This window comes from Carassius auratus, chromosome 5 (assembly GCF_003368295.1).
Source record: "Carassius auratus strain Wakin chromosome 5, ASM336829v1, whole genome shotgun sequence".
Lineage (NCBI taxonomy): Eukaryota > Metazoa > Chordata > Actinopteri > Cypriniformes > Cyprinidae > Carassius > Carassius auratus.
The window spans coordinates 20071837-20097426 of record NC_039247.1 but is presented as its reverse complement, the minus strand read 5'-3'; the positions used below and the strand labels follow the sequence as shown (position 1 = coordinate 20097426).

The window sequence follows — 25590 nt, the reverse complement described above, 5'->3', positions numbered from 1 at the left end:
AGAAAATAAACTCTAATTCAATATATTAAGAAATACTATAATACTATACAAATAATACTAAAGTAACACTGAAATAAACGAAATGAAGATATATCAGAAGGTATTTTGAATAATGAGTTGTGCATACATATAATGAGAGTACATGGGGTCTATAACTACTGAACCTGAGAAATTCTTTAAAATACCGTCCTTTATATAGCACAAAAGTAATACATCATACAGGTTTGGAACAACATTTCATTTTGGGTGAACTATCACTTTAATACTGTGAATGCCCTTAATGCTATAGCACCTATGCAACAGCTCTATGGGCCATTAGATGAATCAGTGAGCCAATCACCTTTTCCACTCCCTGCAGTTTTTGCCTGTTTGTGTGGGTGTAGTAGCTTTGGGCTTCCTGACGTCCCTCAGCGCTGGTCCTGCTAGAGAGTAGAGCCTCCTGCAGGTGATGGGTCTCCTCTACAGCATGTTGGAGTCTGGAGTCCCGCTCACACACCTTCTGCTCTAAACACACACTCACACTTCAGAACAACAGAGGCAAGCCGATCTGCATTTATCAGGCTAAATGTAAGGGAACACATGGTAATGTTGCTCATGCATCTCACCTAGTTTATCCACCTGCTCTTGTAGTGCAGTGCACTGTTTGCGCTCCCTCTGCAGGTCCATTTCTGCAGCTGCGGCCTGCTCCATCTGCTCCAGCCTGAGGGCCAGAGCGCTCTCTACTGCCTGCAGCTGGGACTGCAACTTCTTCTGCCTCAGACTGTGCTGCAGCTCCAGATCAGTGCTCTGCTGCTGCTGCACCCTCACCAGCTGCACACACATATGATGACCTCATTACTCTAAGACCCCCAGAAAACGACTCAAATTCGGGTTGCCCACATCATGCCTCGCATATAATGCTTTGACAAACTCAAAGTCTGCCACAGTTTCTCAGTTCTTCAAAAATAGATCAAATGGAGATGTTACTGGGATGGATGATAGTTACCTAAAAATGCAGCAAAATACATTTTTTAGCTCCACTCCCTCAAAAGATCAACTACTGCTTTGGTCAATATAATCATAGTCTATCACTGTTCATATATTACAGTATTTTTCTTCAAAATGGTAAAAGTAGCAAAAAAGGCCTTGAGTGTTAAAACTCAACATGAGTATTAAAAAAGCAACCTTGAGATAAAAGCCACAGTTTCACTGTAAGTATGTTAATTATTGTATGTAAACACTTTCATTCCAGTATTTTATAACTGAAAATTTAGATTTTATAAGAAAACCATAATGGACTTTTAATTTAAAAAGTTGAACAAATTATGACTTTTGGGTGAATTATGCTTGTAAGATCATTCATCATCCAGTTTCAAAGGATAAAGGATATAAAAATAAAAAATAAAATGTCTGTCAGATCACAGTTTCACTTCACCTTTTCATGTTCTTCAAGCTGGGTCTGTTTCATAACCACTTCTTCCTTGAGCTCCTGCAGCTGTTGACTCAGTCTGTCTAGCTTCTGTTGTCTCCTCCTGATCTTCTCCTCTTTCTCCTGCAGTTCGGCCTTTTGCTCCTTCTGTTGCTTCACAAGCTCTTCCCGTTGCCTCCTTGCAGCTGTCACCTCCTGTACGCAAAATAAAATAAACACTTTTCACGCTATAGGACAGTAACCTCCAGTAGATCAGCAGCGTCTTGCTGTAAACTCACCTCTCTGATCTCATCTAACTGAGTTTGGGATTCCACCAGCTGTTTCTTCAATCTGCTCGACTCCTCTGTGGGTAAAAACAAGCATCTCAGTGTGTGGTTTTAAAATAAACACATAAGAGCTGATGTTAAAGTATAACTGTCGAGTGGATACCCTCATGATGCTGCTGCAAGGCTGCCGTGTCTCTGCTGATCTCCTGATGCAGGTCGTGTGCGTGTTTCTGGTCCTGTTGTAGTTTGTCCAGCTCAGTCTGTAGTCTAAGCAGCTCTGTTTCTGCCGCCCTCGCCCTCGCCTCTGTTGCTTCCAAACACCTGAAACCACAGCAATACATTCCATTAAAGCTACACCATAAACATGAATCCTATCAAGTCTAAATCATTTATGGTCATACACTCAATGGCTACTTTGGTTCCTCAAAAAGTGCACTACATAAGAGTATTTCAACATGATGTCTAGTCAAAATTAACCAGATTTCCATCTGTATTTTAATGCATATTTATGAAAAAGAAATAAATTGACAAGTGATTGACTCATGATGTTTTATTGCCAAAGTTTTGCTAATCCAGGATGTTTCATTCTCCTAGGCCGAGACAAAATAATAATTATATGTGGGAATGCATAGAGGATGATTTTTTGAGAAAATATACTTTCATTTATTTTTTTAACTTGTATGAAAACAAAGCTATTGTTGATTATTCCGTCCAAGAACTGATCATTTAGACAAGAAGGACCTATAAATGACTGATCAATCCAAAAATCAACCAGCCACGATATAGGAGCAGATTAATCTGAAATCATAATTGTCATAATAATAATAACAGAACCACTAAATAACAAAGTGGCAGCTCTATCGATTATGACGTGGCAGTCTCGAAAGTCTCAAATGGTAGTTCAGACAATGGCAAAAATCTTTGAAATGTTCCATAGGTTACCTCTGAGCATGTGTCCGTCTGGCCTCCAGGTTTCTGCACTGTTCCTGCAGACTGCTCCTCTCTTGGACTGCTGAGTCTGTTTGCTGCTGCAGGTCGAGACTCTTCTGTTGGAGAGTGTGCAGCTCTGCTCTCTCTTTCTCCAGCAGGTTCATCTGACTCTCAGCCTCCGCACGCTGCTCCTGTAGCTCCTGCTGCACACACTGCAGTTCCACACGCACCTGAGCAGCAGACACTCCAATGTTAATGTCTCACATTAAAGGGGGGGTGAAATGCTATTTCATGCATACTGAGTTTTTTACACTGTTAAAGAGTTGGATTCCCATGCTAAACATGGACAAAGTTTCAAAAATTAAGTTGTACGTTTGTACTGTTCCAAAAATACTCCTTCCGGTTTGTCACAAGTTTCGGAAAGTTTTTTTCGAGTATTGCTCTGTGTGACGTTAGAAGGAGCGGAATTTCCTTATATGGGTCCTAAGGGCACGTCTCCCGGAAGAGCGCGCGCTCCAGTATAGCAGAGCACTGAGAGCACAACAGACTTCACTGATCAGAGCGAGAGCTTCGCCAAATGTCACAAAAGGAGTGTGTTTTTGGTTGCCAGGGCAAGACAACCCTGCACAGATTACCAAAAAAAAACAGCATTAAGGGACCAGTGGATGGAGTTTATTTTTACAGAGCATCAACGGAGTTGTGCAAGTGTTTGTGTTTGTTCCCTGCATTTCGAAGATGCTTGTTTTACAAACAAGGCCCAGTTTGATGATGGATTTGCGTATCGTTTATTTCTTAAGGATGATGCAATCCCAACGGAAAAGGGTCACAATCGTGTGTTGGAACCGCAGGCGGTGAGTAAAACTGCTTCAAATATCTCTGCCTCCTTGTTAGTGCGTCCCCTCCCGTGCCGAGACCCGGGTTCGAGCCCCGCTCGGAGCGAGTCGTTGCTGCTGCTGCTCTCATTCAGTTTCAGCCTCGGGATCTGATTCTGGATCATAAATATACGCTGAATCTGACTGTTAGCCATGGTTTGTTTTGGATGATGTTTTTTTCCTCAAGGTAATGTCACAGCTTCCAAACGCTCTCCACGCAAAAGCTTACTGGCGCTCGTGATTCTTTAGCTCCGCCCACACGTCACGCCTCCAGACGGTCGTGTTTTTCCGGAAAAAATCGGTACAGACTATCTTTCTCTTATGAATATAATAAAACTAAAGACTTTTTGGAGTTATGAAGGATGCAGTACTACTCTATAGGTACTCAAGATTAACAGGATATTGAGTGAAAACGAGCATTTCACCCCCCCCTTTAATCAACAGCACAGACAATACAGCTAAAAATGAAATGTTTAGGACTGACCTGCAGCAGAGTTTCCTGGCTCTTCTCTAGCTGGTCCAGTTTCTGCTTATGCTGAAGCTTCACACTCTCTAATTCCTCACTCTCCAACTGGACCATTTCCAGCACATGCTTCAGCTCTAAATACAAATTCCACACATCTGAACATTAATTAGGTGAACAACAATACTTCCCAAACTTATACTATTTGCAGTTTTTTCCACTCTGTCAGCTTTCAAAAATAAGTTATACAAAAAACAACAAAAAAAAAGAAAGAAAGAGTTTTTTCCACAAAAGTCATTTCTGCACCACAAGCAGCATCTGTTTGTAACCTTCTCTGCAGTAACCTTTTGACTTTTGCTTTACATATTCACTGGATCCACCACAAAAGATAATTTTATATTTGCTAGAAATATTTTTAGATTTCTTAACATTTTCTTACAAAAAATATATAATTTATAAAACTATGAAAATTACAGAATATTCAAATAAAATGTAACTATCATTTTTTTTTATCTTAACTACTGTATACATTTATTTTGCTGGTGGTAAACAATTGATGCAAAAAAATATTTTTTTTCAGTTTTGACATAACCTCTTTTCTATTATCCAGCTAGATAACTAGGTTTCTTTATTTTAGTAAGCTTGCTTACATTGTCACTAATGTAAAATATACCACAGAAAACCAGACCAAAAAGAGTGGCAACAAAGGATTGGCCCTCAGGGTATTGTGACAGAAACCATCTCATGCAGTCATTGTGAATTGTTTAGCACTGTAATGGAAGTGACAGTGCTAAACAATACACCCCTTGTCTCTTTACACCTTTCATCTGCCACTCACACAATTGTTTGAGCTAGATGTTGACATGCCACTCTACTGCAACAGACCTGCTTTATGTTTTTTGATGGCTGAATGGATGTTCTGCAGGCTTTCCTCCTCTTTCTGCTGCTCTTTCTTATACTGTGCCAGTCTGGTTTTCCTCTCGGACAGCTGAGAGTCCAGCTCTCCCTTCTGTACGGCCAGAGACTGCACATCCACATGGAGCTCCTACATAACCAGACCGCTCATAAGTATCCATCAAAAGAACTTTCTACATATTTAACACTGGACATAATATTTTGTGCATGAGAAAAACCTGAATGCGCTGGCTCAAGAGTTGGGCATCCTCCTCTCCCTGTCTGAGAACATCCAACAGGCCCTGCCGGTGTTTCTCCACACTAACTCTCATCACTTCCTCTTCCTTTGTCCACTGCTCCATCTTCCTGTCCAGCAAAGACAGCTCCTCCTGCTGCAGCACAACCTGTACCCCCACACAAGAAACCCATAAAGTCTTTTTAGCTATACAATACCATTTAAACGTATGGGGTCTCTTTTTTTGTAATGCTTAAAATGGCTGCATTTAATTAATGATCACACATAAAACAGCAATATTGTGAAATATTACTGCTATTTAATATAAATAAATAACTGTTTTCTATTTAAGTATATTTTAAAATGTAATTTATCCCAGTGATGCTAAAGCTGAATTCTCAGCATCATTACTCTAGTCACATGATCTTTCAGAAATCATTCTAATATGCTCATTTGGGGCTCAATAAACAGTTGTTATGATTATTAATATAAACCGTTGTGGTGCATAATATTTTTATGGAAACTGTGATTGATAAAAAAGAACAGCATGAAAAGAACAACATTTATTTTAACCAATGTAATTTGTTGCATTATAAATGTTTTTTATAATCTATTTAATCTTAACTGTTACCTGCGCGTTGACTTCGTCCAGTTCTGTTTTGCGTTGTGTCAGACAGTCTTCCGTCTCTCTGCAGCTCTGCAAGAGCTTCACCTCCAGGCTCTGGGTCTTCCGGAGCTCTTTCTCAGCAGTTTCCAGTCTATGTAGAAGAGAGCGACAGTTCAGCGGAGAGAACTTTCCTGCATTCAGTGATTTACTGTAATGACAGCTGTCGCACCTGACAGTTGCTCTTTCCAGCTTTCTGTTGAGCTCTCGAAACTTTGCATCTTGACATGCGAGGACCTCCTCTACTTCATGCAGAGTGTGTTCTTGGTCCTCTTTTCTTTTCTGCAGCTCCTCGACCTCCTCTTGAAGATTCCTGCATCAGCACATTTACAAATCTGAACTTTCGCTAATAGCTCCAGCTCAAACAAAACTTGACACACTCTCACAGAACAGACTAAAATGCTGCGGTCATGCTTTATTTAAAAGTAGACCATTTGTAAGCAGACGGAAAAATTGTTTGGTAAACCTTTTTTCGATGATGGATGATGTATTATGTAAATTACATACGGCAGTGTTAAGGATTATGGAGAAATGTGTGGCAGTTGTGTTAACCTGAGCTGTTGATTGGTTTGCACTAGCTGTGTGGCACTGTCTTGAGCTCTCTGTTCAATCTCCACCAGCTCTCGTTCTGTCTCTTCCACTCGCCTCCTGGCCTCATTGTAGCGCTTCACGCTCTCTTTGGTCTGAAAACACACATGCATCACATCATTAGCATCTTCTTATAAGAAATGATGCATATATTTAGAAAGACCAGTGTTGGGAAAGCTAACAGTAGTCATTAAGCCAAACTAATATAAATATTCACAAAATAATTAAATGAGAACAAAACAAATAAAAGCCTTCATTGAAATAATTGATATACTAATTCATAAAAACGCTGTGATAAACAGCCATATTTAGCTAAATAATTATCGTGTAGGGAGTGTAGACTGAATTATGACACAGAAGCCCCTTTCACACTGCGATTCCGGCAAATACACGGGTAAAGTGTTCTGGCAATTGTTCCCGGGTCGCTAGATTTTTCACTTTCATACTGCCAGTGATTACCCGGGATATGTACGTGCTTTCACACACAACCTGTAAAGATCCCGTAATGACACGTGACATCAGGGCATGACGTGTAATGAACGAGTCGAAAACGTTAGGCACGTTATACTTTCACTAAAGCTGGCGAACGATCTCAGCGTCAGCGCGGAAAATGAGTAACTAACTGATCTCTGCTTCATTACAGTTTGCACATATTTTTTTGTCACGAACGTTGATCTTCCTTCAAAACAGCCGGTAAAAGAGTCACGCGATAATGTTCGTCATCACTACGACACGGCATTAGATGTTCACACAGCGCTCGTACCGGGGTGAAACCCGGCAATGTTACTAGGTCCCCGACCCTGGTTCAATGCCGGAATCAATCCCGCTACGTGTTTGCTTTCACACAGAAGGCGACCCGGCAATGTTCTGGCAATTTGCCGGGTCTGACGTGCAGTGTGAAAGGGGCTAGAAGAAATGACAGAAAAGCAATGAAGAGAGAAAGCGGGCATGAGCTATACTGTGCTTTTGTCATGGCACTGAAAAACTGAGTCAAGTTAGTAGTGTGGCTCCCCAACACTAGGAACAGTAGTGTCAGACCTTGGCTCCAGTGTCTTTGAGCTCTGTCTCAGCCTCTAGCAGCAGTCTGTCGGCCTCTCTGAGCTCTGCTCTGCGCTTCAGCAGGGTTTTCTCCACACACTCCACCTCTCCCAGGACACACTGCTCCTCCTCTGCATGTGATAAGGAGCTTTCCAGCCCACTCCTGATGAACCAAAAACAGAAAGGCATATGATATTTTATACACATGTAGTGTACATTTCAGAGGTGTAATGTGTTATTAAGTCTAAACTGAGTAAGTTATATTGGTGTTGACATGCTGACTGACGCGTGGCGCTGCAGTGTGTGGACAGTCCTGCGCAGATGTTTGATTTCCTGCTGTAAGTCTGTTGTTTTGTCCTGAAGTGCTTGCTGTTCTTTCTCACTGTGAGCTCTATCAGCACACTCCTCTCTCAGCCTGCGCTCTGCCTTCTTCAGATCTCGCTCCTGAAACACAAACCAAGACCATTTATCTTGAAAATAATGGAAATAGTAGAACAGTTTGGGGTCGGTGAGATATTTATATGCCTTTTATGCTCACCAAAGTTAAATAAAAAGTGTTACACGATCCTTCAGAAATCGTTTTAATATGCTAATTTGGTGCTCAAGTAACATTTCTTATTATGAATTGTATGAATCTATGATGAATAGAAGTTCAACAGAATTAATTTGAAATAGAAATATTTTGCAACAATTATGTATTTAATGTAACTTTTCATCGATCTAATGATAATAAATAATTAATTTCTGAAAAACAAAAAACTTTCTGATTGCAAACTTTTGAAGTCTAGCTCACATAACTGGAATATGACCAAATTCCGATTAAGAGCAGAATGTCGTTTTGTAACATTTATACAGTACATTAAAATCAATGTAACCCTGCAGTGTGGTTCAACAGGAAATAATGTGCTTAATTAAGTTGAAATCTACATATCTCATACCAAGTCCTGATGTCCAGGAACGTTACAGTGCAGCATCCCACTGGGCACCAGAGGAATGGTAAGATTGCTGGGAGGAGGTCCAAACACCAGCCTGGCTCCATCAGGGGCCGGCCCATAAAGGACTGTACTTGATCCAATAGGAAGGCCAGGCACAGGGTGATTGTAGATAAATGATCCAGGAGGAAAAGCAGTACCATCAGGTAGAGTAAATCCAGCAGAGACTGATGGAGGCGTGAAGCGTGTTCCAGACACGCCCTCTACATCGCTCTCTCTTCCACTGTCTCTGAACATCTGTGATTCTGAGGAGACATGAGGACAGATATTACAGCGCTGACATGATATTGAAAATGATGATTCTGATTTGGGGTGCCATGGCACTTGCCTCTCTTTCCATGAGGGTTTGGATGGGGTGAATAGACCCAGTATCCTCTATTAACAGGAGGTCTTCTCTCTCTGTGTGCTCTGTGGCCGGACCGTTGGCCTCTCTCAGGGGACTGTGGGTGCACAGAGCCCAGTCCTGAGTCTTGTGTGCCCTGAGATCCAAAACTAAGGGCCTGAGGACAAATAACATGAGGATTACAAAAAACAAAGGCATTTACATTTAGAAGTGCATTCCTTTTATCATGTTTCAAAACAGGATTTCTTACATTTTGATTGGATGGTACATAGTGCCAACATCCTGTGTTTGGTGGAGGATCTCCTAAACTGGACAGGAAGTTATTCTGCTGTAGGAGAGTCTCCTTCAGGGCTCCAATCTCTTCCAGCAGCTCTTCTAGATCTCCCTTGTTAGCTAAATAAACCACAATATATAACAAATCCCATTTTTGCATTGAAGGAAACATGGCCACAAAACATGCCACCATGATGCTTGGCTGTTTTGAGGGGCTGCTATGTAAAGATGGCAAACAAACCTGCTTTGGCTTGTGCTAGTTGATCTCTGAGACGTTTGGTTTGGGCCTGTTGTCTTTTCAGGGTTTGGTTTAATCTGTCCAATTCTTGCTGTTGAATACTCGAGATTGGGGCACTGTTTGTCTCATGGACCTACAGAAATCAGATAATGGGTTAACATAGAGGCGGGGACAGTACATTAGTTAAGTAAAGGTACCTTTTCACTTTATCCAACACTATCTCATATCTACAGTAGTTAACAGTTGAAGTGGATCAAAAAAAGTTCATAAAAGTTATCCTAAGACAAGAATGGGAATTGTTTTTCGGTTTTAGGACAAATGTTGACTACCGTACTTCACAACCAATTTTGAAAGTTCAGTGTTACTGCCTGCCACTAGGGACCAGTGTTGGGGAAGGTTACTTTTAAAAGTAATGCATTACTGCATTTTCTCCCTAAAAAGTAACTAATTAGATTACTTAGTTGCTTTTTATGGAAAGTAATGCGTTAAGTTACTTTTGTGTTACTTTTGGTTACTTTTTAAATATGAGCAGGTCTTGATTCTATTTATAGCAAATTTAAAAGCCTTTTCAAGCCAAAAAGTGTAATGAATAAACCTCAGGTTGAAGGAAATGTAAATTCGCGTCTGGACAGAACAACACAGTAAAAGAAGGTTTCACATTCTTCAGCAATAAAAAAAAAAACAATGAAGCTCAATTGTTAGTTTATCTAAAGTCATTTTTGCTTATCAGTATGGTTGAACTGGGTTATCAAAGACAAGACATTAGTTAATAAAACAGGATTATACACATATGTGTTATTTAACATTTTATTATTGCAGGTTTGCTTCATATTCATATGAGTTTGCATTTCACTGTTTTAATTCATTTTGATGAATACTAAATCTTTTTTTTTTCTCTCGATTTGGATGAATTAATGCACACAGCGCACAGCGCACACAATACCTCTGTACTCTGTACTTGTCAGTCAATAAATGGAAAAAGAGGTAACTGGCGTTACTTTTTTGAAAAAATGCATTACTTTACTAGTAACTTTAAAAAAGTAATCTGATATGTAACTCGCGTTACTTGTAATACATTACCCCCAACACTGCTAGGGACAATCGTATTCAGAATATTGAAGTGGAAAGGAGGATAAAACTGAAGACTGAAGTCTGAAGACTCTGAACAGACACATTACCCTGTCTCTCAAAAGCTTCTGGAGAACATCAATTTCTGCTTCAGCATTAGTCAAGTCCTGAATGGCCTGCGCAGCCTGAATCTTGGTGCTCTGTAACTCCTCTGAATTCTACATACATATTAAACAGATTGTTAACAGTGAACTTCTCTCACAGAGATTTTGGTCCTGAAAGATCTCAAGTAGTTTGCCCTGTGTCTTACCGCTGCTCTCTCCTGATGTATTTTCTCTATAGTGCTATGAAGAGAGTGAAGTTTGTCCTTCGCTGCCATCAATTGTTGGGCAGCCATTCTGTCAGCAGAGGAAAATGATCTCCTGAGCGCCTGCAACTCCAGACTGAGAGATTCTAGCTGCTCCTGAGTCTGACTCTCCTCATCTTTCACCTAGAAAGACAACAAACTATTAAATACAAAGCTGCTGAAAGCAATATCCTAAATACAAGTTAAGCTCTATTGTGCAATAAATTAATCATGGCATTTCTTTAATGGAATTGGTAACTATAAACTCTGATGGAGTGTCCACAGGGTCCAAAAGTATTTTTTCCTTGCTAAGGTTCCCTAACTTTGCATTACATTTCAACCTCATAGCAGATCTAGACAGGTGGAGCTGGGGAGGAGGAAGGCTGAAGAAAATCCAGCCTGGAATAACCAATCAGCCACTCCAAAAAACAGAAGAAAATCAAAAAGGTAGAAAAAAAATATAAAATACATAATAAATAAAAATAACAATCACTCTCATTCTTGTACCTGTTTATCTTGTCCTTCTAATTCAGCAAGAAGACGGTCCCTGTCCATTTCTGTCTCCTCTAAACGCTGCAGCATCAAGTACTGCTGCTCTTGAGCATCTTCCAGCTCTTTCCTCAATCTATTGAGCTCCGCCTCCTCATCCTGTCTCTCTGCTGCCTGCTGGAATAAAACAAAGGGAGATCAGCATCTCTTCATACTAAGACAATATACTGCAATATGTGAGCATCTGAACTTTAGAAATGGCAATGTAACTGAAAAGTTTATTTCAAATAATGATTACTCGAATTCCACGACATCAGCTCACCTGAGCCTGGTATCTTTCTTGGCACTTCCTGAGTCTCTCTTTGAGCGAACTCATCTCTCCAGCAAGTCTGTCCTGACAGCGCTGGGCCTCGTCTCGATCTCTCCGAGCAGCAGATACCACAAGATGCACCTCCTGTTGTAGCTCCATGAATTTCTTGTTCACTGGTTCCCCAAGGTCTTCAAAGCTGCAACAGGGCAGGATAACAAAGACATATCACCATCTGTAGCCACAGTCCACTTCTTATAATTACTTACTAAAATATCCAATACGAATCTATAATACCTTAATTCCTCTTGTCCTGTAGCTATGCCTCTTCTCAGCTCTCCTAAATATTTAGTCACACTTTCTGGGCAAAGAAGCTCCTCTCTAACCTGTTCCAAATCATCCTGAAGAGCATCCACTTTCTCCTTAAGACTGTTTCTTTCCTCCTACAAAATATTTTTTTTCAGCCAGGGATTGAAAGATGTGAGGTTGAATGATTCTCATACATCAACAAGCATCAGAATGTAGAGTACACATTTTTACAGGCTCTGAGAAGGGTTTGAATGAGCTAATAGCAGTGCATCCTTTGGTCTTTCCAAGAATCCTCTTCTTCTAATAGAGGAAAAGGTCTGACTGGCCTTTTATTATTCTGGTATGAGGTCAGTTGTGCAGTAACACACCTGAAGAGCGTTGACCTGTTGCAGAAGCTCTGTGTTCTCAAGCTCTCTGTCGGCAGCCATCTGCATCTGTGCCAAAGCATTCTCTTTTGCCTGTCTTTCTTTCTGCAACTCCGCCTGCAGTGCAGAGTGCTCCATCTGTAAATGTGACATTTTTCCAAAATAAATGGAAAAAAATGGCACTATCTTATGCACAAATATGAAAAAAATGTATGAACACATTTCTTACTTGACTGAGTCGACGCAGTCTGCCCAGCTCCTCCTTCAGTTGTGTGGCCTCAGAATCTCTCTCCTGCAGCTGCGACTCCAGCTCTGCTTCATATTCACTGACCTGCCCCTGAGCCTGCTTCAGCTCTTCATTCTCCTTCCTCAGATCCTCCAACACCTGCTGCTGACACTGAAGCTCCTATAACACAACAAACAATATGATAATGCTGATTTGACTTAGTGGCGTATTAAAACTGCTGCTTTATGTCAAAAACAGACCCCAACCTCCTGTGTGCTTTTAGCACCGAGAGCTTCTTTCTCCAGCTGTGTGCACTGCAGCTCCTTCTCACACAGGAAGCGTTGCAGAGCATCTTTCTCTGCCCTGCAGATACTCCTGGAGACCTGAGATGATGCCCTCCAGGTCACGCTTGAGTGCTTCATTAGCAGCGATCTGACCTGAAAGATCGGAGATTGTTTCTTTTAGCTTATTTGATGATTTTTTCAGGTTAAAAAAGGTTAAAAAAAACAACATTGTAAAAAAGTTCCTCACCATCAGTAAGTTGTTGCTCTAATTCTTTGATCTCCTGTGTCTCCTTGTGGATGCGTGTGATCATGTCATCCAGCCTGCTCTCCAGTTCCTGGTGCTTTCTGCTCATGATGGCCAGCAGCTGCGTCTTCTTGGACAACTGAGCCTTGACATGGGCCTGCAGGAGTGATGGCAGAAAGACTGCTATTACATGATCAATTCCACTGGTTTTTGTCTCCAAGGCACCCCTTTGTCCAATACAATATTCTCCAAAACTAAGCTGATATGTATTTCTGTTACTTCTGCTGTAATAAAAGTAAATGAATTGAAAAATATAATGTCATTTTAATATTGTATTTTATAATTCTAATATTGTTTAATATTATAATCTGAATATTATAATAATATTATTAATAATATAATATCTTAATATTATAATGTGATAACTAAATTTAAGATGTATTGCAGCCCAACTTAAAGGTTTCTGAGACGATTTTCACTGAGAAATTGCTAGTAAATTTCACAATTAATTACAAAGAAACTGTAAGTAACACTGAATTTAAAGTTAAATTTTCAGTGGAAATAAATTTGGATAGCATTTTATTCTACATCGTTTTTTTGGTGTTGTTTTAATTTTACTTACAACTTTAACATTTTTTTTTTTTTTTTACAGTGTTTGATCCACCTAAAACCGTAAACAAAACAGTATTCAAATTTCATATGAATTGGAATGCAGGGACAGTCTTGGATTCTGCATTTGTTACTTCTCAACCATTGACTTCCTCTTTCCTCCCAATACAAGTGAAAATCGAATACTTTCATTAAACGTTATTTTAAATAATTCCTTGTTAACCTTAAACTAACACTATCTATAAATAAAGAATGCAAATGTACTTAGATTTATCTAGTAATGTACTGATTTAATACTGTGCCTTGTTTTTGTCCACTGCTGTCATAAAATTTGCAAGGCAGAAAACTCTGATGTCATAATGCTTTTGCAATTTCCTGTTATAAGCATTGAAAATATACAACATTCATGAAACATCATAAAGTAATCACCAACTTAAAAAAATAAAAAATAATGTTCAATGATGTTAGATACCAATAATCACTTCTACGAACAACATTACAAGCCACACATTTTTGCAACAGAATGACCACAGCCTACCATGAGCCCCTCCTAAACCCCAGTGGTGTACTTACTACAGTGGGGTGGCTGCCATCTCTTCGCTTTCTGTCTCTATATCTCCATTTTTCTCCTGTTGCTGCCCCACGAGGGGTAACAGAGGCTCCTTGAGCAGAAAGAGAACATTTCCTGTCTCGTCTAGCTCTGTTACTCTAAACTTCAGAGCTTTTTTTCCCATGGACTCCAACTATTACTAAAAGCAGCGCCCTCCTCTAGACTTCATTCTCCCCCTCCTCCTTTATCCCTGCACTCTTTCCACCCTCCTCTCAAATCTCTTTGAATCAACACAGGAAACTTTCTGCAGCCTCAGCCAATCAGTGTCTGTGTCTGAGGCCGGGTGGGAGTAGGCTCCACCCACAGCATCAACAGATTTCCCAGGACAGAAGTGCTCTCTTCTTTCTTAAAGAGACAAGAACCTCATTTTAAATGCCTGCAGCTCGTTGCTGAGCATCATGGGTTAGTGATGATTAATTCCGTAGAGAACCTAATCTTATTATACACCTTTGTTGTCAGGGAGGTTCCATAACACATCAGTTATTTTGCAAAAATGTGTCAATGTGAATGTATTTCAAAGCATTAACTTTACAATGTAATATTTGTTCTAAGCATATTTATCAATAAGATTTTACATTGGTGAAACAGCAAATATAGACAAAGTTTAAATTGTACATTAGTGCAATTCTTTGAAGTTGTATGTCAACCGTAAACAGCCTACACTTTAAAACTATTAGTAATTTTATCAGAAATAGAGTGTAAAAAATGCTCCAGTTAAACCTGTTAATTGTGGCAACAAATTTTTCTCATCATATATTAGATTTATGTACATGCAATCTTTAACATGTCTTTTGTAAGCGAAAAAGGATGAATTACATTAATAAAAAATGTCTATATTATAAATAGTCTTGACATATACACTACCGTTGAAAAGCTTGGGGTTCTTAAGATTATATAATGTTTTTAAATGAACTCTCTTATGCATGTATTTAAGTAAAAAAATAGTAACAACAATAACATGTATAAAAATAAATATTTTGTGACAAGGTAAAAGTCTGTACCATCAATTTTGATCAATTTAATGCATCCTTGCTGATTAAAAAATGATAAATGTCTCAATATATTTTATTTTGTTTAATTAATGTTTGTGTTGAGTGTCATGTATTTGCTTTTATACCCTGGTGCTATTTGTCTTTGTCTAAGTTAATAAGCCATTGTTTTAAAAATAGCTATGAAAATAATAAAGGTGTTTTATTTAAACTGTTTACTGTATAAAGCAGACTGATACAGTTTAAATACGCTGGTATATTAACATTATATCAGTTCATGAATCATGATACTGCAAGTTGATGAACTATAAAATTCAATATTTTTTACAGTGAATTTCTTGCGACCACAGGATTTGATATTGTACATTTAACACAATGGTTTAACATGTTTTGTCATTGTGTTATGCAAATAATAATCTGATAAAAAAAAAAAGATTCTTTTCATAAGATTGTGCAGACATGAGTGTTACTGACATGTCTAGGGTCACTGGGATCCAGGCTGTGCAGTAGATTTTGTAGCTGGTCCATTTCATCCTGGGCTTGAATCCTCTCAGTATTCAGCCTGTCCAGCTGCCTCTCCATAGCCTCCATCTCTCCTCTCATCTCTCCCAGCCTCTGTATCCTCCTCTCAAGCTCCTGCCTGAGCTGCTCCTTCTCAGCCTCACAGATCTAAACGCAAATCAACAAACCAAATAATTTAAAAGTAAATCTGAATATGAACTGCCATTAAATTTGATTTAGATTCAGAACAGAGGAAATTGCACAGACTCTCTCAAGGAGAACTGCTAGTGCCGTTTTCAAAAACAGAGCCATTCACAGAAGAGATTTAAAGGGGAACATCTCACCCGTCTCTCAGAAACTGTCTCCTCTAGCTGCCGGAGCTCGTCACTGGCTTTAAGGATCTGCTGTTCTTTTGCCTCGATTTCTTCATGTAACTGCTGTAATCGTGCCTCAGCTAAAAACCAAACACAAACAGTGGCTCTATAAAAAGGGAAAATGTCCTCCATTCCTCATTTGCAGATGCCATATGGATGGATTTATGTATTTCTGAGTGCAAAATCACGAAATTGCATCATTAACAGTCATTTCAGTTTTACTTGAAGGTGTTATTCTATATACAGTATGCACAAGCAAGGTGATTCTATGCAATGTAGACCCAAACCTGAGATAATAAGACAAAAAACAACAAACTGTTATGAGTAAAAATTGTAATAGTATGTGTGTACCATTCAAATGTTATTTTACTTAACAATTTAGACCTTTTAATATAATGTGAGAACACATTTAATCATTTGTACCTCTAAGCTGAGCATGTCTGGACATGTCATGTTCTCCTGGGCCGTCTGTCTCAGTCAGGTCTGCTGAGGAGGCCTTATGTTGGTCTTGTGCACCCATGCTATCCGTCCCCAACGGCACTGGGATGCTCCTTTTCTGACGAGACTTTCCTATGTATGGACTTTCCTTACTCTCACTAGAAAGGTTCTCTACCTCCACCTCCTGAGCATCAATGAGAAAAATCTTCATGAAAAACAATATAATCTTTCCACACAGTACTGTATGATATAGTTATTTAATGGTCAGATAAATGTCTATAAATCCAATAATATATCAAATTTATTGTTGTTATTGGGACATCAGACTGTAACACCCTGTTAAAACCTCACAATTGACCAATAATCCTATTAGTGTTGTCAAAACACCCGGTACTTCGATACCAAATCGGTACTAAAAAAATTAAAATGTGACGGTACCAGGTTTCTTTAAAGGGTTAGTTCACCCAAAAATCATAATTATGTCATTAATGGCTCACCCTGATGTCGTTCCAAACCCGTGAGACCTCTGTTCATCTTTTTAACACAGTTTAAGATATTTTAGATTTAGTCCGAGAGCTTTCTGTCTCTCCATTGTGTGTACAGTATACTGTCCATGTCCAGAAAGGTAAGAAAAACATCATCAAAGTAGTCCATGTGACATCAGAGGGTCAGTTAGAATTTTTTAAAGCATTGAAAATACATTTTGGTCCAAAAATAACAAAAACTAAATCTTTATTCTCTTCCGTGTCTGTTGTGAGCGAGTTCAAAACACAGCAGTTTAGTAATATCCGGTTTGCGAACGAATCATTCGATGTAACCGGATCTTCTTGAACCAATTACTGTGTACTGTTTGAGTAAATGAATTACTCCGGGATATTGGTTTGTTTGAACTCAGAGGGAGTGTCAGCCACATTAAAAAAGTTAACAGCTTAAGGATTAATGAGTATTAGAGATGCAAACCGTTTAAAACGATTGAGTTCGATTAGGTCTTACGAGTTTGGAACGACATGAGAATGAGTCATTAATTACATCATTTTCATTTTTGGGTGAACTATCCCTTTAAAGGGAGGGTGAAATGCTCGTTTTCACTCAATATCCTGTTAATCTTGAGTACCTATAGAGTAGTACTGCATCCTTCATAACTCCAAAAAGTCTTTAGTTTTATTTTATTCATAAGAGAAAGATAGTCTGTACCATTTTTTCCCGGAAAAACACGACCCGCTGGAGGCGTGACGTGTGGGCGGAGCTAAAGAACCACGAGCGCCAGTAGGCTTTTGCGTTGAGAGCGTTTGGAAGCTGTGACATTACCGTGAGGAAAAACAAACCAAAACAAACCATGGATAACAGTCAGATTCGGCGTATATTTATGATCCAGAATAAGATCCAGAGGCTGAAATTTAACAAGAGCAGCATCAGCAACGACGTCTCTATGTGGTATGTACTGAAACTGTATATATTTGCTTAGCGGTTTTGGAAAATGACTAAAGTTCCACTTTGTCGTCTTTTTTTTTTTTTTTTTAAGCTGTACATGTGGAAAGTGCAGTTTGATGACAACATCGCATGTTGTTTACTTGATGTGCTTACGCGCCGATAGCTAAGTTAACAACACAGAGATATTTGAAGCAGTTTTACTCATCGCCTGCGGTTCCAACACACGATCGTGACCCTTTTTCTTTGGGACTGCATTATCCTTAAGAAATAAACGATGTGCAAATCCGTCGTCAAACTGGGTCTTGTTTGTAAAACAAGCATCTTCGAAATGCAGGGAACAAACACAAACACTTGCACAACTCCGTTGATGCTCTGTAAAAATAAACTCCATCCACTGGTCCCTTAATGCTGTTTCTCTTTTGGTAATCTGTGCAGGGTTGTCTTGCCCTGGCAACCAAAAACACACTCCTTTTGTGACATTTCGGGACGCTCTCGCTCTGATCAGTGAATGTCTGTGCTCTCAGTCTGTGCTCTGCTATACGGGAGCGCGCGCTCTTCCGGCAGAAGTGCCTTAGGACCCATATAAGGAAATTCCGCTCCATCTAACGTCACACAGAGCCATACTCGAAAAAAACTTTCCAAAACTTGTGACAAACCGGAAGGAGTATTTTTGGAACAGAAATACTCCTTCAAACATACAACTTAATTTTTGAAACTTTGTCCATGTTTAGCATGGGAATCCAACTCTTTTAACAGTGTAAAAAAACTCAGTATGCATGAAATAGCATTTCACCCCCCCTTTAATGATACGGAGATACGGAGTGTCCGGTCAACCAGGTTCTTGACGCATAGAGCACTATAATTTCGGCGAAGCAGAAAACACGGACGGAATCTCAAAATCCAGTCATGAAAATGAAACTTACATTTTAATATTAAGAAAATATTATAAATATAAATATATATAAAGTTAGCATAAATTAATCAAATCAAATCTCCATATGGACCAGTATCTGCAAATGTAAAGCCACAAAAGTATAAATCTGAATTCTGCATGTTCTGCGTGTCTCTGTGTGAATGAATGAATGGTTTGTTTACTACATAGACTGAAGCACATGATGCTTGCAGTAATGAGGACAAAAATACGTAAACAACATCAGAACTGTTCTGAGTCACTTCACAAGCATTTTACCGTTTCATTTGAGTAAAACCAGCGTCAAAATAAAAGTTAATTTTTACATAAAGGCATTGTGCTAGAAATATTACTATTATTTAATAGAATTTAATTTTTTCAAGAAATAAATCGCACAATATTTCTTCCATGTTTTAATTTTAATAGCAAATCCCTTTATTTACCAAAAAAAATGAAATGTTTAAATTTAATTAATTAAAAGACAAATTAAATTTGGGTGAAACTTGTTTACCTGTTTAATTATATTACTTGTAGAAAAACTTTACACAATTGTAAATAAGTATAAAGAATGGCACTGGCTTTTTTTTTTGTGATAAAAAAAGTGATTTATTTTTTAATAAGCATATTTTTGTTTTTTGCTTTGGTACAGAGAACCATGGATTTTCACTGGTATCGGTACCAAATACTGAAATTTTGGTGCCGTGACAACACTAAATTCTATTATAAAAATTTAGTTTTCTTTGTGTAAAAGTTTAACTAAATTATTTAAAGCTTCATACACTACATATTGAATGAAAAATGCATGAGACTTTAACCCTAAACTTTAATAAAAATTAAGACATAAAAAAGTTATATATATATATAGTGGCATGCTCTAGATGTTAATAAACCAAAACAAATACATACAGGATCTGGATAAAATCGAAGAGGTTCAAACTTGGCATCAATTTTGTGGAAAGCCAACTCCTGCTCAAGCTCATAGTGTTTCTGACAGGCCCGGGTCAACTCCACTGTTGTCTGCTTCATCTGTGCAATGAGGAAGATCTCATTTAAACACAACACTTTACATACCACCAGAAAACACATCAGCCACACTTCACTACAAACTTTAAGCATACATGTTCTACAAAACTTTTACAATTATGTTATTACACAAAGCAATGAATGATATTTCCATCAATATAGAATGCATGCATGCAGAAACATGCTGAAAAACATAGCAGTACTATACCGGTAACATCGCTCTCTAAAGCGAACACCTGAGAGGACAGGAGAACATAATGTTGACATCATACAGTGATTGGTGGAGCACATGTGGATACCTGACAGAGAGAATCCAGCAAAAGACCTTGATGTGGAGGCTGAGACTGAAGCAGGAATGAAGAGAAGAGGCATGCAAAGAGTTTACGTAAATGCACAGGAGTGAAAGATACATCAAATCAAAAGGGAAAAGAAAAGTTTAAAGGATAGAAAATTTTGCTTTGCCATCAAAGGAATTAATTAAATTTTACAACACATTCAGACAGAATGTAGTTATTTTAAAATGTAATTACCATATTTTTCGGACTATAAGTCGCACCTAAGTATAAGTCGCATCAGTCCAAAAATACGTCATGATGAGGAAAAAACATTTAAGTCGCACTGGACTATAAGTTGCATTTATTTAGAACCAAGAAAAAACATTACCATCTACAGCCGCGAGAAGGCGCTCTATGTTTTCAGTGTAAGCTACAAGAGCACTGAGCAGCATAGAGCGCCCTCTGGCAGCTGTAGACGGTAATGTTTTCTCTTGGTTCATGTCAAATTAATTTTGATAAATAAGTCGCACCTGACTATAAGTCGCAGGACCAGCCGAACTATGAAAAAAGTGTGACTTATAGTCCGTAAAATTCACAATAATACTGTTTTACTGTTTGTTTGTTTTTTTTATCAAATAAATTATGCCTTGATAAGAACAAGATACTTTTTTTTTTATTAATCTTAATTATTCCAAACTTTTAGTAGATATGTCTTATTTTAAAATAGTACAACAAACAAACAAATACACTGTGCAGTGCAGTGAAGTGAAGCAATTAGCATCAATTGCTGTTCTGATAGTTTAAACGGTTCCTTTTCTTTTTCCAAATGCAAACTCTCATTCATTTCAGTTAAACAGATGGCAACAGACAAAAACTATTTTCAACACTGTTCACAAAGTACCTTCAGAACAGGTGACAAAAGCATGGAATAAGAAGAGAGAGCTGAACAGGAATTTGTCTAGAAAAGACAGGAAAGGGAAATTTCAGATGAATCTCTGTGCTCACTATGAGTGCATTTTGAGTTTGCAATAAGGAAATTAAAGATTAAAGTCAACATGTCATTGTTTGCACTAACATTATTTCCATCTTAAAGTCAGGATGTTTCAGATATGGAGCAAGTTATAAATTCATTCTGATTAAGAATTAAGAGAATATTAATTCTTTTTTCTTTGGATCAATATGCAGTGATGAATTGTGCATAACAGCATCAGGACAACGTAAAACAAGACACCGCAAGTGGACAAGTGAACTAATAGATATCACCATACTTCCTCAGTTAATTGATCACATTATACTATATTAAAACAACAGTTTTTGTTGTTGTTGTTTTTTTTAAACAAATTTTCTGGAATGATATGTGAATATACAACCAAGGCATTATCTAATTAAATAAGCACATTATCTAACATATTAATTTGCATACATTTCCAAAAACAGAAATCTACACTTTTGACAAAGACAAAATTCCGGTTTCAGTTTGTTGACATATTACAGTTGAAGGTATTACATAGACACCACTTCTCACTTTTTCATAAATCAAAATACAGACAGAAATAAAAATCAGCCTTTAAAGAAAAGTATTTGTAATTGTATTTTTTCTTTTCACTAGTCTAAAAGAACTCATGTTATGGAGGACGAAACAGACCCAAAAATCTCAAAACTGACCAGTGTATATAAAAAAACAATGGTTCCCCTATACAACATCTGATTTTGAGGTCTTGTTAGTGGAGCATCTTTAGGAAATGCTCTGAAATGAAACTATTGTTTACATGTGATATTACAGTTGTGTGTGAGGACAAACTGATCGACTCTGTTCATGCTGAGCTTGATGACAGTGAAGACTCATCACTCACCAGATCAGATTTGGTGTCCAGTTCTCTCCGGAGTTCCTCACGGCTCCGCTGTTGCTCCTGATGCTGTTGCCTCAGGTTCTGATTGAGCGTTTCCTGCCGCTGTAGTTCTTCCAGTGCTGTGGTCCGCTCTCTCTGAAGCTGTGCAATCTCGTCAGCTCTCAACTCCAGCTCTTGCTCCAAACGCTCCACTTCCTCTATAAGGACAGCACAAAAGGGTTCAATGATAAAAGCACATATGAAGATAAAATAAATGTAGGAGATGAGATAGCGTACCCATGTGAAAGCGCTGATGTGCTCGCTCTCTTTCCTGTGGACTGATTGGTTGTCCATCCAATATTTCCAGTGACCTCAGATGGAAGATTAGGAAGAGGTGATAATGGGGCAGGGTGGAGATGGGGTTTTCTGCTAATGTCAGGCAGGTCAGGTTCTTCAGGGGCTTCAGTTTAGTTATCTCATGAAGCTATGTCACAAAGAGAATGTTGCAAGTAACATAAATGTGTATGAACATCACTGATTTACTTTCAATGTGAAATCTATGACATCAAAGGAACAGTTCATCCAAAATTTAAAATTCTTCCATTATTTACTAGGGGGGAATGACTGGTGATTTTTTAAAGTCGACTTTTATGTGATGAAAGCTGAGTCGAAGTCGACTAGTCACTGATGACGTCATTAATGAACATAAGCTTGGAGCTGTAAAAAAACAACAACAACAAAAAAAAAAACCTTGTACACGGCTATGGCACATAACACAGTGCTGCGTACATGGCTATTGCTCCTATAACAGCTCATTTTTATCAGTTCTTTTGTCTTTGGGTCGTTATATTTCTCACAGATATCTGCTTGTTCTAAATCATATACAGATAAAGTAGTACATTAAGATTACATTCATATGAATGCATTAGTGAGAGTGATTGTGTGTGTGAATTAATTCTACCTGGCAGTGTCTCTCTACTAGTAAAGCTGTAGAGAATTATGTGGCGCCCTCTATAGGACCGGCGACTAGTCGACGTCAAGCTTAAAGCATCATGGCAGCGCATTGAAGTCGACTAATCGATTAGACGGTACTACCCCTATTATTTACTCACCTTTACTCACCTCCAAACCTGTTTGACTTTGTTTCTTCTGCCGAACACAAAAGATATTTTGAAGGAATATTGGTAACCAAACCATTTCGGTGCCTCCACATCCATTAAAGAAAAATATTGAGACTTTTTTTTATTCTTTTCAAAATATCTTTATGTTCCACAGAAGGAAAAGGTTATACAAGTTGCAACAATATGATATGAGAATATGAGAATAACACATTTTCTTTTCTTTTTGATACATTTGAGGACTTTTTTGTTGATTGGCTGTTTTAAACACATGATTAACAAATATAAGCAAATGCTGCGACAGACCAGCTCGGATAAATTGTACTCACTGAGAATATCTTGTTGCTCTGTAGATTTATAGTATGAAGAGATCTGAGCTTCTTTGCCATCCAAACTGGAAGATGTTCAATGTTGTTGAAGGCCAAATTCATAACCTGAAGATTTGTCATGTGCTCTAAACCTTCAATTTTTCTGCAAATAAATTAAATATAATTTTTATTAAAAAACTTGTATTGGCCTTTAGAACATTACACCATCTTTTATTCTACTATGGAAACTGTTATTAAAATATATATATAGTTTTTTTTAATGTAGCATACTATCATAATTTGTTGTAAGTGAATGTTCCTTGTTAAGCAGACATATATAACATTCTTACTGTATCCTGTTACTGGAAAGGTGGAGTTCCCGTAGTTGACACAGTTTCTCTAGTTTTTCAATTCTCTCAATCCTGTTGTTACTGAGGTTGAGAACCTGCAAGCGCTCACATTTATCCAAATTTTCAATATACTAAAACACACACACACACATGCACACACATGAATACACAAAAGTCAAATAAATGCAAGAGTGAATGCAATTATATAAATTTGACCCATCACACTGAGCATTAATCAAATAATATCGAAATCTTACCCTAAATTGTTTGTCACTTGCCACTGATGTAGACAAATTCAGGGTCTGCACAAGGACTAAATTTTCACATTTAGTCAACCTCCTGATCAGGTCTTCTGTGATGTATCTCGTCCCCTTACATTGTCTTTTGTCTATGAGAAGATGTCAATGTAAAATGTAAATAAATGACACACAAATGCTGGTGGCAGTCAAGTAATTAATAATCTGAAATGCTGAAATATTTTATTTTGTCTACTAACAACTTTAGGATTATTCTGTCAATTTCTAATTATTAAGCATATTTTCACCGCATCCTGGTGTTTAATAACATTCTTGACTGACTTTGTTTTGCCAAGGCAAATTTCATAGCTGAAGTTCATTTTTCTTTGTTTTACACATTACATGCCTCATGTTTGAACTCACGGTTTTGGCAAACAAGTAGACTAACTAACTATAAATAAAACTACACTGGGGCCAAAACAGTTTGACATGTCAAAAAAAAAAAAATTATAATAATTGAACAAAAATAGGATATTTTCACGCAATTACTTATTTCACTCTTCTTTTAAAAACAAGACAATTTTATGATAGAGATCCATAGTTTGAGATTTCAAAAAGTATGGGTCTGAGACAAGAGCAAAACAAGAAAATCTATACAGAAAATTACCAGAAATAATGAAGGCATGGTGAAATCATTAAGTTTTCATAAAGATCAACCCATGGGATATAAAAGTACCCATGGAGAAATGACTTTAATACTTCAAAATGACCTGAAAAGGCAGATCAGATAAGAGTGGCTCGTGTACTGTAAGTTACATCTAAGCAACCAAAGACTTGATTTACCTTCATCACTGAGATCTTCTCGACCTCCATCCTCAGTCTCCGAACATGAGATGGGGTTCGGGGACACCGGTTTGTTCTCGAGGCTCTTGGAACATTTGGATCCCGCTGTCGGTGACCGTTTGGGCAAATCACCCCCTCTTTTCATTTTATTCTCATGGGATATTAGGATTATCTGAGGCCAGCGAATACGATGCTAATCCTAAACCATCTCTACTGTTTAAACTTAACGTTAACTGCCAGTAACTTAGTGTATTTTACTGTTATTGTTAAATTACAATGTAGACCAAATCTGATAAAATGCAAAGAACTAAAGTCACATATTAACTCAAATGCTTAATATATATGCTAAAAAGCAGTTTTACATTAACAGCGTTGTTCATTAATGTTTCACAAAGACTGGACAAGTTTTGTTAGCCCAGTTTCCATAGCGACCGATTAGGCTCCCTCGCGATCACCCAGCGACCGTCAGATTCTTCTTCTTTTTTTGTAGAAACTATCGAAGCGGATACAGGCCTGTTGTGTCGCCTGTCCCAGGTCTCATTATTTATAAAGGTTTAAACTGAGCTTTCATTCTCTTGTTGTCTGATTCTCCTACATGAACTCAAAGGATTCGCGGTGGTGTTTGGATCACGTGACGCAGCTGCAGTTATTTCAAAATAAGAGTCCCGTGCCCTCAAAGCAGACTTCACTTGCAAACATTCATAACATGTTTTTAGAGTGTTTAGAAAAGTAATTTAAAAATAAAAGCAAACACTTTCCTAAACGTATGTTTGTCAATAAGCAACACAAAATGTTTGTATCATATGACAATATCTGAGGCAAATTGCATGTAATGTTTTTTTGTTATTGTTGTTCACAGTGTTGCATATGTGGTTGATAAGAGTGGCAAAAATAATCACATATT

At 38.1% G+C, this 25590-nt stretch overlaps 1 protein-coding gene across 1 annotated transcript in view; it reads right to left on the bottom strand.

The window, feature by feature from the left end:
• The window catches only part of LOC113080082 (centriolin-like), a 30225-nt gene extending 4708 nt beyond the window's left edge, over positions 1-25517 (bottom strand). Inside the window, 40 exon segments of the mRNA XM_026252309.1 lie at positions 341-504; positions 606-810; positions 1415-1603; positions 1687-1751; positions 1838-1995; positions 2617-2834; positions 3961-4076; positions 4825-4984; positions 5073-5237; positions 5700-5826; positions 5905-6045; positions 6285-6415; positions 7359-7521; positions 7645-7802; positions 8297-8595; positions 8679-8850; positions 8944-9086; positions 9208-9337; positions 10383-10490; positions 10583-10762; positions 11126-11281; positions 11430-11613; positions 11712-11857; positions 12092-12226; positions 12318-12494; positions 12581-12674; positions 12676-12751; positions 12846-12999; positions 15525-15719; positions 15896-16005; positions 16349-16547; positions 19611-19730; positions 20027-20071; positions 20904-20960; positions 21856-22049; positions 22129-22315; positions 23279-23420; positions 23608-23738; positions 23865-23995; positions 24687-25517. Coding sequence (XP_026108094.1) covers positions 341-504; positions 606-810; positions 1415-1603; positions 1687-1751; positions 1838-1995; positions 2617-2834; positions 3961-4076; positions 4825-4984; positions 5073-5237; positions 5700-5826; positions 5905-6045; positions 6285-6415; positions 7359-7521; positions 7645-7802; positions 8297-8595; positions 8679-8850; positions 8944-9086; positions 9208-9337; positions 10383-10490; positions 10583-10762; positions 11126-11281; positions 11430-11613; positions 11712-11857; positions 12092-12226; positions 12318-12494; positions 12581-12674; positions 12676-12751; positions 12846-12999; positions 15525-15719; positions 15896-16005; positions 16349-16547; positions 19611-19730; positions 20027-20071; positions 20904-20960; positions 21856-22049; positions 22129-22315; positions 23279-23420; positions 23608-23738; positions 23865-23995; positions 24687-24831 — 5970 coding nt within the window. The 5' untranslated portion in view covers positions 24832-25517.
• Positions 25518-25590: the final 73 nt, after the last annotated feature.